At 52.5% G+C, this 17,511-nt stretch overlaps 1 protein-coding gene and 2 long non-coding RNA genes across 3 annotated transcripts; 2 read left to right on the top strand and 1 right to left on the bottom strand.

Annotated features, from left to right (window-relative positions):
• Window positions 1-2,527: 2,527 nt before the first annotated feature.
• LOC135299797 (serine/threonine-protein kinase pim-1-like) lies at window positions 2,528-5,771 on the bottom strand. The gene is made up of 5 exons (XM_064419219.1): window positions 5,607-5,771; window positions 5,044-5,410; window positions 4,242-4,421; window positions 3,421-3,985; window positions 2,528-3,135 (listed from the first exon to the last, which is right to left on the bottom strand). Exons 1-4 carry the CDS (start codon window positions 5,769-5,771, stop codon window positions 3,879-3,881), a joined length of 819 nt encoding a protein of 272 aa, XP_064275289.1. The 3' UTR covers window positions 2,528-3,135; window positions 3,421-3,878.
• A 5,757-nt stretch (window positions 5,772-11,528) lies between these two features.
• LOC135299868 (uncharacterized) lies at window positions 11,529-13,493 on the top strand. Its single transcript, XR_010361709.1, has 2 exons — window positions 11,529-11,628; window positions 12,174-13,493. It is a non-coding gene; the product is annotated as an uncharacterized LOC135299868 (long non-coding RNA).
• A 1,400-nt stretch (window positions 13,494-14,893) lies between these two features.
• Window positions 14,894-17,207, top strand: LOC135299867 (uncharacterized). Its single transcript, XR_010361708.1, has 4 exons — window positions 14,894-15,042; window positions 15,155-15,296; window positions 15,614-16,004; window positions 16,791-17,207. It is a non-coding gene; the product is annotated as an uncharacterized LOC135299867 (long non-coding RNA).
• The last annotated feature ends 304 nt before the right edge of the window (window positions 17,208-17,511 follow it).

The raw sequence follows: 17,511 nt of genomic DNA, 5'->3' as shown, positions 1-17,511 counted from the left end.
GCACTGCGGGTGCTGTGCCAGCAAACACAGGGTTCAAGATGTGCAAAAGAATTCTGCAGCTCTTGACTGGATCAGGATGTCAGCAGTGCTAAACTCCAGCTCAGTCCAAATGAAACACTTCACACCTCTGCTCATATCTGCTAGATTTTTTTCTTCAGGGTGTCCAGAGAAAAGTAAACAGAGGAGGAGCCTACGTTTTCATTGTTTATCAGAAATGTATCTCATTTTGCTGTACATTCCTTTTGTAGGACGAGTTCTCTGTTAAAAACACTGGACAAAAAAGAAAAGAAAAAATATGAAAGATAAAACCAAAAAACAAATGCGTAGTGAAAATCCTTGGTAACTTTGGATTAAGAGGCAACTGATCTTTTTAAGAAGAGAAATCAGTTACTCTGTAAATGTTCTGATGGCATGGATTCATCTTACTGACCTTGGCATCCCTTTTTTAAAACATTCAGGGTTTTGTTTGCAATACTGTGTTATTCTAAATTGTGATTGAATCAATAGGAAATTGAAAGATCTATTATGCATTTATGCATTACTGTGTCTGGAGAGTAAAAATATTGCAGTTGGAAATTTGGATTTAAAGTGTTGCAAATGAAAGTTATAAATCCCAGTGGATTGTCTGACAGCAGCTTTTCCTAGAGGATGTGCAGCACTCTACCGACTTCATCAGTGGGGTTGGGGGTACTTGGACCTTTGTCCTGTGCCACTCTGAGAATGTCATAGAATGGAACTTTGCCTGCCACCAGCCCAGGTCACCCTCTGCCACCAAACCTCCTTGGACCTTGTGTCCCCCAGGCAGGCACAAACTGTTTGTGCTGCTCCCACTTTTGCACAAACCCACAGAGAGCTGGGATTTTTCCAAGTCTCCTGTCTGCATTGGGCCATATTCCTAAAGAAGCAGCAGCCCATCCCAATGAATATGGCAAGTTATATGGATGGTTGTGAGCTCCACTTCCTACCTAGAAATCCTGAAACTGCTTCTGAATGCTGCTCCTTCAGCTCTTGGACATCTTCTCACACAGAGCTGGGAAAAAAATCCCCTGGTCTCTGGCTAAAGGGTGAGTTATGCCAAAGTTGGAGCTCTGTGCAAAGTCTCTATCCATCCCTCTCCTATTAATATACCAATATGTGGGGGTGTGCATGGATGTGTCTTGTACACAAAGGAAGGAGTGTGCAAGCAACGTGACTGACACTTTCACTGTCCATGTTCTCCCATACCCATGGGTACAGAGACATTATGGAAACCCAGGCACACACAGAGCCTTCTGCCCCTGGATACAGAGACACCCAAGAGCCCCTGGCACACACAGACCCTTCTGTCCATGGATGCACAGACATCCAAGAGCCCCTGGCACACACAGACCCTTCTGCCCCTGGATACAGAGACACCCAAGAGCCCCTGGCACACACAGACCCTTCTGTCCATGGATGCACAGACATCCAAGAGCCCCTGGCACACACAGACCCTTCTGTCCCTGGATACAGAGACATCCAAGAGCCCCTGGCACACACAGACCCTTCTGTTCATGGATGCACAGACATCCAAGAGCCCCTGGCACACACAGACCCTTCTGTCCATGGATACAGAGACATCCAAGAGCCCCTGGCACACACAGACCCTTCTGTCCCTGGGTACAGAGACATCCAAGAGCCCCTGGCACACACAGACCCTTCTGTCCCTGGGTACAGAGACATCCAAGAGCCCCTGGCACACACAGACCCTTCTGTCCATGGATGCACAGACATCCAAGAGCCCCTGGCACACACAGACCCTTCTGTCCCTGGATACAGAGACATCCAAGAGCCCCTGGCACACACAGACCCTTCTGTCCCTGGATACAGAGACATCCAAGAGCCCCTGGCACACACAGACCCTTCTGTCCATGGATACAGAGACATCCAAGAGCCCCTGGCACACACAGACCCTTCTGTCCCTGGATACAGAGACATCCAAGAGCCCCTGGCACACACAGACCCTTCTGTCTCTGGAGGATGGAGCGTGGTGGGTGGGGGCGGTTGGTGGGCAGCGAGTCCCGGACAGCAGGCCAGACCCAGCTCCAGCCCTGCCAGGGCTCAGTACCAGCTCCTCTGGAATGGGAAAGCCCTTCAGCCTTGTCCCTGCCCAGAGGGGCAGTGCTGGCCTGGCAGCACAGGTTGTTTTCCCCTCAGGCTGCAGGAGATGAGAACACAACACTTGCCAACACTGAGTGCGAGGCACAGCTCCGGGTGCTCCCCATGAACCTCAGCTCTGGGAGCACTGTCTGCCCCAAGCTCCAGGGGTGCAGTGGGAGCCCGGCTGGGCTCTGCCCTGGGGCCATCCTGCAGGGACAGCTGGAAACAGGGAGCATTCAGCTGCCACAAACAGCCAAGCCAGGGCTGCAGGGCAGCTGCTCCAGCCCGGACTGCACTGCTGTATGCTGTGCTTTGGGACTGGGGCTCCCCACACAGGGAACTGGACTGGAGTGCCAGAGGAGACAGAGAAGCTTCAGCTTCAGCCTCACTGAGGTGGCTGCGTGGGCTGGGAAGAGTGGGGAGGCTCAAGGGGATTCACAGAGCTCATCCTGCTGCAAGGATGAAGAAAAGGGAGTGGGAACTCAGCAGTGAGGAGAGCTGAGGGCTGGAGAGTGGCTCTGAATGACACTAAAATCCCACTGGACCTCTGAGACATTGCTGCTCCTCAGCCACTGACAGCATGAGTCCCTAAACCTGGGGGCTTGGCCTTCCTTGTGGTCAGGGGCATCAAGGAAGGCAACAAGAGTGATGGAGACTGCAACAGGTTGGTAACTTACTGGGGGAAAATAGGGAGCAGTTGAAAAGTAAAAGGCAGGTGGGGGAGAGAACTGTTCAGAGAAGGGCTGAGCTACATCTTGAGAAAGCTGAGAAATGTCATTTGTAGTCATCCCAGATTGATTTGATTTCAGAAGGTATTGAACAAGTTTAATTTTTGGGAGGTGTCATGTTTTCCCTTGGAGGTGTACACTCTGCAAACTTGAGCTGTGTTGCCAAAATGCTCAAGCAAGTCTGTGCTGCAGGTGACACCATTTCTTCTTTGGCTGATTCCAGCCTGGTGCTGAGCTCCAGCAGAGCCCTGCCAGAGCCCAGAGCAGCTTCAGCATCCGCAGAGCCTGGCTGCAAGGAGAGAAAGCAGAAACCACCCCTCAGCTGAGGGCTCCTGTCCCCTTGTCCCAGCTGCCTGTGGTGCCCAGGCCCTGCTGGCCGGGTTCAGAGCTGTGCCCAGAGCTGCCCATCAGTGCTGCTTTTGGCAGCTGGGCAGGAGGGCAGGACATGTGCCCAGCCTGCATCCAGCCATGGCACATCCACCTGCTCAGCAGCTGCCCAGAGCAGGATGCACCTGTGCTCGCTGCCATCTCCCAAAAGCTCTGATCCCACCCTGCCAAGCAGACAGGCACCCACCTCACGCCATCCACGGCTGGAAGAAAAGCTGGTCCCAAACGATGTCCTCAGCCTGCTCCAAGGGCACGGCCCATCCACGCCACAGCTGGTCCCAAGCACTTCCCAATCCAGACTGGACCCCACCTGGAACGCTTCCTCTAGAAAAACAAACAACAAATTATTGAAAATAGATAATAGACAAAAAGGGGAAAAAACAACAGATGTAAAAATCTTATCTCTGTCAGGGTCTTGAGGAAGCACCAACCCCTGCATGTCCACCCACGGGAAAAACACACCCATGGGTGAGGGAAGCCCACGCTTTCTCCTTTCCCCCTGCACTGCCCCCCAAAATAACCATGATCTCAAAGCAAACAAGGGCAGTGGAGCAGCCCAAGCCCTTCCTTGCCTGCACAGCAAAGCAGCCCTGCAAAAGTACCAGGGCCCTGCAGCACAGTGTGCCTGTGGCTCTCTCCCTTCTTCTAGGGCAGATGAATATCCTGCATCCAAGGATGACAGAACACCTCTTCTAATGAGGGCCTTTCCACGTCCGGCATGGATAAACACCACCTGATGAGATCTTGGCACTCTGGGCAGAGAAACCAGAAACGGCCAGTCAGTTGGAAAAGGCTTCTGTTGGCTTTGCCCCACTATTCCCATGCCCACTCCATGCTGGATGTGCTCAGAGCTGAGCCTAAACTTTCCCATCAGTTCCCTGTTTTGGAGGAGAGCAGGAGAGCAGGACATGTGCCACCTCCTCAGCAGCTGCCAGAGCGGGATGCTCCCGAGCCTGCTGCTGTCTCCCAGCACTGGCATTCCCCCCATGCCCAGAGATGAGGATCCACCTGGAGAGAGCCGTTGTGGCAGTGAGAGCTGATGGTCCCAGCTGATGTTCTGGCCCCTCCTGAAAGGGTGCTCCCCGCAGACCATCTGGTGCAGCACGATGCCCAGGGACCAGATGGTAGCTGGCTCGCCATAGTACCAGCCAAAATGGGTCCATTCCGGGGGGCTGTATGATGGTGTTCCTGTGGAATACAGATGGAGTTCATCAGGGGGATGCTGCTGGCCCCAGCATCCCTGGGCGTGCCGGGGCTGCAGCAGTGGCACACGGGGTGACCACTGCCCTCTCACCAGCACCTGGGACTGGTGTACAAACTTTGGGTTGGAAAAGAAGCCACTGGTGTGGGAAGGGGACAATGGAAGCCCTGGCAAGACCAACCATGACAGAAACACACTTAGTGCTGAGGGAAAACCATGCCTTCATCCTCCCTGCCTGCATTGTCCCAAAATACATTATGAACCCAGAACAAACCAGGTGAGTGGACCAGCCCAAGCCCTTTCTCACCTGCACACCAAACTGGCTGGGGCACAGGTTCCAGGCCCCCCCATCTCTCCTACCCTCACCCACGGGTGTTTTTGTTGGGCTGGCTGCCCCAGCCCCAGTCCTGGGCAAAGTGGTGGGCAAAGGCTGCCAGCAGGGCTGGAAGATGGCTCCCCACCCACCCCTGCTCAAACCCAACTCGGCTGAAGACTCCGTGCCATGAAGGTCAGCAAAAGGGAGAATCCCTGCTGCCACACCCAGCTTGGGCCCTGAGATGCTGGGCCATCAGATACCAGAACCGGGAGCACAGCTCTGTGTAGGCTCACCTGCAAAATGAATGTAGGCTGTCTTTTGCAGGTAGGTGCCACAGCCGAAATCAATCAGTTTGGCTTGCCCGGTGGCCAGGTCAATGAGGATGTTTTCTGGCTTGATATCCCTGTGCAGGACCCTGCAGCTGGTGCAGTGCCGCACGGCCTCCAGCACCTGGCGGAACAGCTGCCGCGCCACCTCCTCGGACAGGAACCCCCGTGCCCGAATGAAACGGTGCAGGTCCTGAGAGTGCTCTGGGCGCTCCAGCACCATCAAGATGTCGTTGGGGAGCTCAAGCCACTCCAGCAGCTGGACCACACCGGAGAAGCCATTGGACACCTTGACCTGCAGCACAATCTCCAGGGGTGTGCTGGTGCCGTCGGGCTGTGGGACGAGCACGATGCCGTCAGTGGGGCTGATGCCGTGCCGGGGGTCAGGAAGCTCTCAGCCAGCCCGGGATGCTCTGCGCCCTGCGCTGGCCCCACGCCCGCTCTCCTTTGAGGTGTCCTGGAGGCTTCCACCCTGCCGGGCCTCGGCTCATCCCTGCCCAGCACAGCACTTCGCTCACTCACCAGCTCACCCCAGTGATGGACGCGGTTCTGTGGCACCCTTTTGATGGCCACCTGCAAGCCAAGTGCAGAACAGGGCTCAGCTCGCTGTCCACCCTGCCCAGCCCCATCCTCCACCCGCCTCCTCCGCCCTGCTCCTCCTCCTCCACCCCCTCCTCCTGCGCCCGCCGCCGCATGGCCCGGCCCGGCACGGGGAGAGGGAGGCGGGGAGAGGAGGGGAGACCGGGAAAGGGGGAGCGGGAGAGGTACGGGGCAGCGGGAGAGGGAGAGGAGAAGAGACTCTCAAGTTTCTTCTGTCGCTGCTGCTGCCGCCACTGCCGCTGCCGCTGCTGCAACTGAAGCTCCGGGGCCGTTTGTCCCCGTGTCCGTTTGTCCGTTGCCCGCTCGCCCCCGCCCCGAGCCCCACGTTCCCCGAGGGCAGCCCCTGGGCCTCTGCAAACACGGGAACTTTGCCGAGTTCAGCCAAGAGCCAGAGTCTGGACTCCTGCACAGTGGCTCAGGAATCCCCTCGGTCCCTGCTGTGCATTGTCCCTGCTCAGGGTCAAACACTCCCAGAGCGCATTCCCTGAATGCAGAATTTGTACCTGACCCAAGCACTGCACTTACCTCTCCAGCATTGCTTTCCAAGAAAAACAGGGGAAGCCAAACTCTGTGTAGGTCATGGTATCTTAAAATGTCTAAAACTTGCCAACTCATGGATCTTAGTGGTGAGATCCATTTGGAATTAATGGGATGGAGAAGTAGTGCAAGATGGAAAAGGGGAGCATAAAAATAAATTGAGAAAAACGTCTTGAATTGTTTCAGTTTTCATTTAATATCTTAAAAGCTCTTTCAGTTTTTCTAGAATCTTCTCCTCAGTCCTGTTTGCTTTTTCCAAGAACCTTTCCTGGAGAACGAGGTGCAGCTTCTGTCACAAGGTGTGCCACCAACTGCAGCTTTCCACACTGTGGGTACAGCACAACTCTTGCAGCAAAGCAGGACAAATATTTGAAGAATTTTGCAGCTTGTTCTTTTCTTTTCCTTGTGGGCTGGGCAGTTGTGCCATTGGTAAGGTTTTCATTGTTACTCTTCTACCCTAAGCAAACATGACAGGCTACCAAGAACTCTTAGGGAATGCAAGCCTGACTGAATGCAAAGAAAGAATCTCCAGAGCCTGCAGCCAGAAGTGGAGAGCTGTGTGATAATCATTCCAACACCCCCAAGGACATCTTGAAAGTGATCTAGAAGATGAAAATGGGCTGACAGAAGGAGTTTGTTTCTGTGTTCAGTTCAGATTCTGCTACATCTGAAATCAATTCTACAGTCTCCATCTAAATCAAGAGTACAATCAGTTCATGAAAAGCACCAGAACAAACTGGACCTCTAAAGAGATGACAGAAAGAATCTGAAAAGGAAAAAAGCAGGAGAAATGCATTTCTCAGCACTGCAGTACTTGCCTACCTGAAACCCTCCTCCATTTCCTCTGCATGCCTGGATCTGGCAGTGTCAGTTCTGTATTCGGTGGTGCCTCCAGCCCTGAATCCCCTCATCTACAATCTGAGGAACCAGGAGCTCAAGGCTGCAGTGTGGAGACTGATGACTGGACATATTAGGAAACATTAAACTGCTGGCCAATTTCTGCAAATCACTTATAACAAAATTAATCTTTGAAAGTTCTGTTGGTTTGGTCCATTGATTTCCCTGTCATTTTTTTTTTTTTAATATTCTTCCTAAAGCTAGACCATTGTTTCTGCTATTTCTGACTTTGTTTCTCTCCACCTTTGCTGTGGCCGCAGACTGTGACAATGAGGGGCTGTGCTCTCAGTGGCTTTAAAGGAACTAAAAGATCTCCCAGCAGAGTTTTCTGCAGAGATCCCCCTTTTGTTGCCTTCTCTGGAGCTGCAGCAGCAATGTCTGTGTGCAGAGCTGGGGGCAAATCAGTGCTGGCACAGCAGCTGTGCCCAGCAGCAGCAGCAGCACTTGGTGTTGCCAGTGCTGCTGCCGTGGCCCTGCCCCGCTGCCCTGGTGGCCCTGGTGTTGCTGCAGAGCCTGAGTGCTCTCGGGGCCGGGCACAGTCCTGGGGGTGGCAGTGCCGGGGCTGCAGCAGGGACAGGCCATGGGCACTGCTGGGGCAGCGCTGACGCCTCAGGCCAGGCCCTGGGGGCTGCAGGCTCCTTGCCCAGGCTCTCTCAAGAACACGGCCAGGCTAATGCTCAGCACAGAAAAGCCCCAGGGTGAGCAGCCCCAGGCTGGCCGTGGGCAGGCTGGGGGCAAACAGCATGGCTGGGGCTCTGCAAGGGCCCTGGGGGAGACGGGAAGGAGCAGCAGAGCAGGGGCTGATCCATCCCCAGTGCGCTGCACAGCCCAGGGCAGCGTCCCAGAGCGTCCTCATGGAGCTGCCAACAACATCCCCCCTCTGCAGCCCTGGCCTCTCCCCCAGCTCACACAGCTGCCACATCCTTGCAGGCACAGCCACGGCAGCACTGGCTCAGGAGCCCCTGTTTGCATTGCACAGAGCAGGCGGGAGCACACCCATGCTGCTGCTGTGGGGACATGAACCTGAGGGAGCACAAATGCCATCAGCCCCTGGGGCCAGCAAGGGCTGGGGGACTCCAGGGAAACCACTCAGCTTTGTCCTGGCCCCTGCAGTCAGCCAGAAAGTTTGTTCCCATCAGCTGGGAGTTTCCTGTCCCACTGCAGACCCTGTTGCTCAGAGCCAAGGCTGCCTGGCAGCCAGCCCCAAACTGCCCTGAGCATTTCCTTTGCTCCATCTTTGCTTTCTTTACCCATCCCTGATCCAGATTTCTTCCTATTGCCCAGCCCTGTTCCCTCCCCTGCAAACAGCCCATCCCTGTTTGCCCTTTCCTCTCTGGCCCCACTCCCCATTCCAGTTCCTGACTTGGCACCATGGGAACGTCCCTTGGGCAGCAGGATCATCCTCCAAGTGCTGCAGGAATTGTCTGCAGGCTCCTGCAGTGCCTGGTGCTGCTCCCTTGCCAGAGGCACCACAGGCCAGGGGGGCACATCTGGGCTGCTGTGTCTGCCTGTGGGGCTCCCTGTTCTGGGCAATGAGGAGGAGCTGCAGAGGCTCTGCAGGACTGACAGGATGGGCTTTGGGGCTGGCAGGAGAAGCTGAGGCACCTGGGCTGCTGGAGCTTCTGAAGAGGAGGCCCAGGGCTCATTGTGGAACTGCTCCAAGGGTGGTTTCAGAGAATCCCAGAATCAGCAAGGCTGGAAAAGACCTTGGAGATCATCAAGTCCAACCTGTGCCCTGACACTGCTTTGTCTCCCTGAGCCTCCTTTTCTCCAGGATAAACCACCCCAGCTCCCTCAGCCACTCCTCACAGGACTTGTGTTCCAGACCCCTCCCCAGCCTTGTTGCCCTTCTCTGGACACGCTCCAGCCTCTCCATGTCCTTCCTAAATTGGGGGGCCCAGAACTGGACACAGCACTCAAGGTGTGGCCTCACCAGTGCTGAGCACAGGAGAAGAATCACTGCCCTGCTCCTGCTGGCCACACCATTCCTGATCCAGGCCAGGAGCCATTGGCCTTCTTGGCCACCTGGGCACACTGCTGCCTCATGTCCAGCCTGCTGTCCCTCAGTCCCTGCAGGTCCCTTTCTGCCTGGCTGCTGTCCAGCCACTCTGTCCCCAGCCTGTAGTGCTGCAGGGGTTGTTGTGGCCAAAGTGTAGGACCCGGCACTGGGACTTGCTCAACCTCACCTTGTTGGATTTGGTCCCTGGATCCAGCCTGTCCAGGTCCCTTTGCAGAGCACTCCTGCCCTCCAGCAGATCCACACTCACACCCAGATGGTGTCATCTGCAAATGTACTGATGCTGGACTCAGTCCCCTCATGCAGATCATCAGTGCAGATACTGAAATCCACGCTGGCTGGCTCTGATGCCTCGGCCATCCTGTGGGTGCCCTGTGATGGCTCCCATGGTGATCTGTTCCATAACCTTGCCAGGCACCAAGGTCAGGCTGACAAGGCCTGGAGTTCCCCAGATCCTCCTTCCAGCCCTTCTTGGGGATGGGCTCACATTGGCACCTCCACTCCTCTGGCATCTCCCTGCTGAGCCAAGTCTGATAGTAAATGATGGAGAGCAGTTTGGGGAGCTCATCCACCAGATCCCATCTGCTCCCAGAGACACCTGTGAGCACCTGAGTGGCTGAGCAGGTCCCCATCTGCTTCCTCCTGGATTCCAGGGGGCTGTTCTGCTCCCTGTGCCCATCTACCAGCTCAGGAGAACACTTGTCCTGAGGATGGCCTGTCTTATTGTTGAAAACTGAGGCAAAGAAGGGGTGAAGTAGCTCAGCCCATTCTTCATCTTCGGTAACCATATCCTTCACAATAAGAAATGCAGGTTGTCCTTACCCCTCCTTTTGCCATTAATGTGCTTATAAAAACATAATCATTGTCCTTCACAGAAGTATCCATATTAAGTCCTAACTGAGCTTTCACCTCTCTCATTTTCTATCTGCTCAACCTATCAACATCCTTAAACCTTTCTTGATTTACCTGCCTCTATGTCCAAAGGTGATGCACCCTCTTTTTAACCCCTAAATTCCTTGAAAAGCTCCATGCCCAGCCAGGCCAGTCATTTTCCCCTCTGGGTCATCTTTCTGCACAAAGGGACAGACTACTCTTGCTCCTTCAAGATTTCTTTTTTGAAGTGTTTCCTTCAAAACAAAATCCTTCCTGGAACTCATTGTTTTTACGGGCTGTTTCTCTTTAAAAAATCAATACCCCAAATCTGCATCCTCAGTAGGCCAAACTCTGCTCTTATAAGTCCAGGGCAGAAAAAATTTTGATGCCCCTCCTTCTTTCATGGAATATTGAAACAACTCAATAATTTCATGGTCACTGAGCCCCAAACAGCCTCTGACCAGCACTTCTCCCACCAGCCCTTCTCTGTTTGTGAGCAGCAGGAGACAGAGCTTTCCTTGGGAGTGGGAATTGCAGGAAACCTCCCTGTTGGGAAGGATGAAAGTTTGACAAGAAAGTCTCACAGATATGTATGCTTAGCAGAAAGATTTTTGAATGTAGAAGCTGAGGAAGGAATAGAGATAGAAGCAAGTTTTGATATAGAAGAAAAGAATTGCTGAGCCAGTCTTACTGGATAACCAAGGAGGCAAAGGGTATGTTAGTTAGAAGGGGGTTTTTATGACTCAGAACAAAGGATAAACCCATCTCAAACAAGATGTTTTTACCAAGCAGAAAGATAGCACAGGCAAACAAGTCAGCAAATGTTGCAAGTAGAAAAAAGGTCTCAGAATTTTCCACTGCAAGAAAACTGAAAAACACCTTCTAGCTTAAACTATAATGTACTAACATTTAGTGATTGGAGAATACTAACATGAATATGGTAATTGTATTAGTTATGATAGGCTATAGATAAAAGTTAAGGTATAGATTGGTTCTACTGTATTAAGATGCTCAGGAGAGAAAAGTATATAATGCATTTGTAACCTAAACTAAGGGGCTCCAGGCCTGCCTGCAGCTGCAGCTGACAGCTGTAGGCTCAGGCTCTGTCGCCCACGACCCTGGAACACCTTGCATGCAATAAACTGCGTTTTGGAAGAGCCGCCTGGAGTCCCGCATCTCTCATTTAGGCTCTTACACCTCCCCAAAGCACAGCTTGGAAGGTTGAGCCTGGAGCTGAGGAGAAAGCAAAGTCCCTGCCAGGGTGGAATTGTGGTGCTCGAGGTGTGGCAGCGTGAGGCTGGGCCATGGCCGGCTCTGTGTGCCAGGAGCCGGCAGCGCTGGGTGCAGGGAGCCCAGGGAGGGCACAGAAACTCTGGCTGAGAAATGCTGGGGCACAGCGAGATGGGCGAGTGCAGCCGGCCAGGGCACAGGAGCAGCACGCACAGGGGGCACAGCCTGCAGGACAGATGGCCAAGGGCTGGGCAGGGCTGGCAGGGCCACAGGCACCCAGGCCTTTGTGCCCTGGGCTCGGGCAGCGCCTCTGGAGGCCCCACAGCTGGAACTTTCCTGGCAGGGGCTGCACTTTGGCTCTCCCTCGGCCTCCCTGGCCAGGCTGGCAGGGGCTGCAGGTTGATGGCATTTGTCCTTGCTGCCCCTCACATCCCCCTGCCCCACAGAGAGCCCCGAGCCACCCGTGAGGGACAGGCCCTGCTGGCCCAGGCTGGGCTCAGGGCTTGGCCTTTCTGCTTCCCCCAGCCAGCCCAGGCCTTGCTCAGCATTGCAGTTCCCTGCCCAGAGCCCTGGGCTCCCTGCACTCCTGGCCTCAAGGATCTGCTCTCACCAGTCCCTGGGAGCCTTTGGCACTCCCTGCCCTCAGTGGGGCCCAGCCATGCTCCACGGCACTTGGAGTTTTGCTGCTGACTCCTTGAGCAGCTTCTTCATCCTTCTCTCAGTACCTGAGGCTCCTGGACCCAGCCCCAAATCCACCGTGGGGCTGATTAAAATACAGAAAGCCCTGGGGGGCTCTTTCTCTTCCTTCAATTTTCCTCCAAGTCTCCAGGGCTTGTGAAGCTGCTTGGAGTCAGCCTGGAGTTCTGTTAAGGAGGGAGATTTCAAAGTGCACCGACGGCATGATGTTTGGTTTTAATCACGTGTGTGGTTTTTTATTTTTCAGTTCAGAAAAGAGGTGAAAGAACGATTCCCCAGGTGATCTTGATGCTGAATGTCTCCCTAGGAGATCTGGGCATGGAGAGGAACAAGCCCCTTGCAGGCTGACCCATTTTGGACAACCTGCTCCTCACCCCAGCCTCACCATGTCTGACATGGCCCACCTGGGACTGACATCCCAAAACATAAAAAAGTATGCATTTTAAAAATAAATAAGATTGATTAATTTATAAAATTATAATTATAGGTTTTTTAATTTATATTAGTATTACTGTATATTTCTATTACCTTTGATATTTATGTGAAAAATTGAATACATTTTTAGCAGTCAAAAAATTATTTGTCATTGGTTTTAAATAAAACAATTCCTTTCATTAAATCATTGACCACTACTGGCCATTTATTTCTCCTTCTTAATGCTAATTAGTGCTATTTTTAGATCTTTTGACATATTTTTTTATTATTTTCATGGACAGGGTAAAAGGGGCCACTTTGGGGTCCCTGGAGACATTTCTGGGGCACATTTGGGGCAGTTTTGGGTCTGGGCAGTATGATAAACAAGTCCACTGAATTTAAGGATCAAATAATTATCTTTATTATTTTGCAAGCAAGAATAAGCAAGGACAGCACTGGGCGGCCCGGAGTCTCCGCTCCACTTTGGCTCACAAAATCCTATCCCCTGAGTCCACCCTTTATTGCCTTCTTCTCCGGGTTTAGGGATGACGTGATCTGTCTTCTGCACTTGCTCGTTCAGTTGCTAGGGGGTCTTTTTCTGCCTTCTGGTGGTCGTGGGATGAAGGCTTAGTCCCCCTTAGTCTTCCTCTTTGTGAATGCTGAGTGAACTTATGCCTTATAAGGCATATCTATACAGAACACTATACACTTTCTGCAAGCTCAGCAATTCTAGCGAGTTTAAGGATTGCTATTACAGCTGCTTCTCATTACTTTCCTTTCACAAGGCATAACTTTACAATGGAATTCCCAAAGCACTATAGTAAACCAGCAACCATATGTATCTGCACGAGAAGTTTTTTGGCTATTTAACTATTGTTTTATATTGTATAGTTATTTAGCTATTGATTTAATTAATGAACAAACGTATTACTACTTATTACAAATCCCCATTTCTTTTTTTACCAATTTTGTTCATTAAATCTTTCTAGTTCTTTCTTAGCAAGCATTAAATGAGCTGCCTCATCAGTTAAGCTATGTGCACTAATTATAGGTGCTAACTTCCTTAGTTTCTTCATCATATTCCAATTCATAATGAATGGAACTGCTGACAAAATAAAACCAAGCACAGTCAATATCAACAGAACAACAATGGGATGGCATATACTGTTTAGGACCCCTGCGGCATTAGGAGACCAACCGAAAAGGGTATCCCACTGGATGTCACCCTGGAAATGCCAGTGGCTCTGGAAATGCCAGCTGAGAGCTCTGGCAGTGACTGACACTGCACTGAGAGGGGCCACAGTCCTGCAAGGGGCTTTCATCAGGAGCAAAGAGCAGCCTGGAGGGTGGGCAATGCTGGATCTGTACCACTGCGTGCTCATCCTTCACCTGAATGTGGAGCTGCCCCCAAAGTTGCCATGGATCACTTTTTCTTTTTCTCCTCTTGGGTATATTTTGGAGCAGCTGTTCTATGTGGCTTTTAATGGTGATCCTGTGGCAAGCAGCCATTTGCCTGCTGTGCTATCCTCACAACTAATACTAACTCCTCATTCCCTGTAGTTTTATTTGGGGTTTTTGATCTATTTGTTGGACTGGTTTGCGTGGGTTTGTTTGTTTGTATGGGTTTTTGTCTGATTTGGTTTGAGGATTTTGTTTGCTTTTTTATAAATGACTGGTGAAGTTTTCCAAACTCAAGAAAATGTAAAGCAGGCTCGACTTTGCAGAAATTACTTTGGGCTGGGTTTAGCTGCATCCCCCAGGCTCAGGATCACTAGTATATTTTCAGGTTTTGCTCTGCATATCAGCCTGCCCAGAATCTGCTTGGTGTTTCACAAATGGAGAAGACAATGGACATTGTGCCAAGCTTCCTTTCAAACAGAAAAACCTGGGTCAGCATGACAGAAAAGAAGAAACAAAAAATCACCAGTTAGAAGAGAACCAGTGTCCCACCATCTTCCTCTCCACTGTTATTAATTTTGTACATTTAGAGGCAAACGTGGGTCTAAAGCTTGCATCTCTCAGTTCCTGATGCTATTTGCTACCCTGCAGCCTTGACTGGCCCTGATGTGACTGACAGCTGGGCAAGTGGGGCTGGGGATGCTCAGCCTGGAGAGAGGAGACACTGGGAGGCCTCACTGTGGCTCTGCAGGACTGGAAGGGTCCCGCAGGAAAGAAGGGGACAGAGTGTTCAGCAGGGCCTGTGCTGACAGGACAAGGGGGGATGGCTTTCAAGTGCAGCAGGTTGATTGAAGCTGCATCTAAGGAAGCTGCTCTTTTCCACTGGGGGTGGTGGGGCACTGGCCCAGGCTGTGCACAGAGGCTGTGCATGCCCCATCCTTGGCAACAGGGCTCTGAGCAGCACGCTCTGGGGGAAGACTGCTCAGCTGGGAACAAGATGTTGTTCTTCAGGCTCCCTTGCAAGCCCAGCCCTTCAGGGACTCCATCATTCCATGGTCTCCACTGTCCACTTCAGATGGAGCCTGGGAACTGTGATGTCACAGCCCACGCTCCAGCTGGAACGTCCAGCGCCCAGCAAAGAGCACAACACAACCCTTGGCTGCTGTGTTTGCACACTCTTCACCCTGCTCCTGCCCACTCTGCTTGTCACCTGCCCCCTGATAAGCCCATCACTCCTGAAAGATCCTGAGTGCCTGGATTTTGTCATCCAGCCCTGCAGGATGCTCCCATTTGTCCTGAGGAAGGTATGGTGCCATTCCATGGAGGTGGACACTCCCCACCTGCCAAGGTGGGCTGGAGCTCTGTGGGCATGGAGTGGGACAGGGACCACACTCGGAGGTTTTGCTACCTCTGCAGGCTGTCCCAGACAGAGAGGAGGAGATGGAGGTAGATGCAAAGATTGATATGGAGGAGGAGATGGAGGTGGATGTGGAGGTGGAAGAAGAGATGGAAGTGGATGTGGAAGAGTCCATTGAGGACATGGACATTGATTAAAAAGGTGAGGAAGAGGCCATGATCTTGGCATGAAGAGTAATGCCAGCAGCAGGACAGGCAGAGTGGGTCTCCTGCTGCCAGGCTGGGGCTGGGCTGGGTGCTCCCTGCTCAGGGACATTGTAGCCAGGGCACTGGATTCTGGTGGCCATCCACAGCCTGTCCTGTGCCTGCTTTGCTCCACACAAGCTCCATGCCAGAGCCAGCCAGGCTCAGTTCTGCTAGCAGAGTCCTGCTGCTGGGCCAGCATGTGCCAGCCTAGGGGCACATGCAAGAGCCCTCTGTGCCTGACTGGAGTGACCGTGGCATTTGCTTTTCTTCCAGGACCGATGGACATCATGGACAGAGATGTCACCCTTTTGTACATACCTTTTACATTTTGTTGTTGTTATATAGGTTTTAGGGCTTTTTGTCTTCTGTAAATATGTTGCATCTATTTTTGCTAGATAGGTTCTTATGTATATATGTTCTATCAATTGTTGTTGTTACAAATATTCTTACAATGTAAATGTGTTCTGTATTTTTGCTGCTGTTTCTCTGTAATAAACAAATTTTATTTTTCACACCCCAGTTCTCCTTGCATTTGCTTCAGGCACAGGCAGCATTTTGCAAAGTTGTAGTTTCCACTTGCTGCAGGTTCCCAGGGCTGGAGGTCCCTGGCATAGCCACCCCAGGAGTGGGGGTCCCTGTGCACAGAGGGATCCCACTGACAGAGGTGAGCCTCTCTTGAAGTTTCTCTGGACACACTTGGGAACTGTAGGGGCAAAGCCCAGTGTGCCCTGGCCCACGGATCCCATGTTGGAGCAGGGCTGAGCCTGTGTGCTCCTGCAGAGCCTCAGCCATGGCTCTTCCCTGGGCAGCCCCAGGGCTAAGGAGGGTGCACTGTGCTGTGGGCAAGCCCTGCTCCTGGGCACCCTGAGGGGCTGGAGCCAGCCTGGAGGGAGCCTCAGCCCTACATGGACCAAGATTTCCTTTGGAAAACCCCCTCTGTCCACAGACTCTGGTGAGCACAAGAATTGATCCTCCTAGTTCAAGGTGTGACCTTCATTGGCACAAATGTGTCCTTTGCACTTTCTAGCACAGCAAATGTCAGTGCTTGTAATCCCTGTTCTGCACACTCTGCTCAGGCAGCAAAACATCTGAACCTGAGGGAACATCTTGAATTAGCACCAACCTGCAGAGAGCTACAGGGGGAGAACCTACCCCCAAGCACCCAGAGAAATACTTGACACTGATAGTCTGGGGCAGAGCTGACACTAAAGTATTTTAATGCCAAGAGAGAGGCAAAGAAGAGATGGAAAAGAATAAGACATCTTCTCAGTCAGTGGGAATGGCTTGAAAGGGGGGCGGGGTGGGGGTGGATTCATGGCCAGCTGATCCAGTTGACACCCCCTCTCTTGTGGCCATGGCCAGAGCTGGGTGGGATGGCCCTGGCAGGACGGTCTCCTAGGATTCCCACAGATCCAGGCTCTGACTGTGGCTCTGTTCCTCTCCCTTCCAGCCCTTCAAGCCCTGAGGAGAGATGACAGCCCTTCCCAGAAAAACATAGTTGTTAAACAGATATTCAGTTGGAGAGTTACAGAACTGGCTCAGAAGAACCAGTGTTTGTTGAAGACCTGCAAATGCCATGGAAGATGAGAGTGCCTTGAGACCAGAAGAGACCAGCTGGAGCTCCAGGCACTGCTGATGATTGGCACAGCTAAGCCTGTGGGAAACTTGCATGGCTTCAGCCCTCTCCCTGCTTATAGATAGCTCCCTCCCTCCAGCCCTCAGACTCTGCCCATCCCTTCTTTTTCCCTCCACTCTCCCTCCCTTTTCACGGCTCTTTCCCTCTAGTCCTCAGATCCTGCCCTTCCCCTTTTCCCCACCCAGCTCATTCCTTTGCTTCGCCTTCTATTAATAAACAGTTTGGCTCCTTCACTTTGCCTGCATCCCTGTGGAGCTGCAGCAGAACAAATCCGGGGCCCTGGGACACACAGGCCCCTGCTGCCGCTCTCTGCCACGCCGTGTTTTGTGCACAGACCCAGAGGAACGAGGGCAGGTCAGGCTGGCACGGTCCCTGTGCTGAAGGTGCAGTTCCACAACCCTGTGCAGGTACAGATCCTGCTGAGCACACGGAAGGCCAGCAGTGGCACAAGGAGTCTGTGTGTCAGGAGTGAAGTCGTGTCTAAGGCCCTGCCACATTTGATCCGCTGCTGTGCACGTCAGCAAGATAATGAAGA

The sequence above is a fragment of the Passer domesticus genome, chromosome 4 (genome assembly GCF_036417665.1).
Source record: "Passer domesticus isolate bPasDom1 chromosome 4, bPasDom1.hap1, whole genome shotgun sequence".
Classification (NCBI taxonomy): Eukaryota; Metazoa; Chordata; class Aves; order Passeriformes; family Passeridae; genus Passer; species Passer domesticus.
The sequence above is the reverse complement of the archived record's forward strand: the minus strand, read 5'-3'. Positions and strand labels throughout refer to the sequence as shown.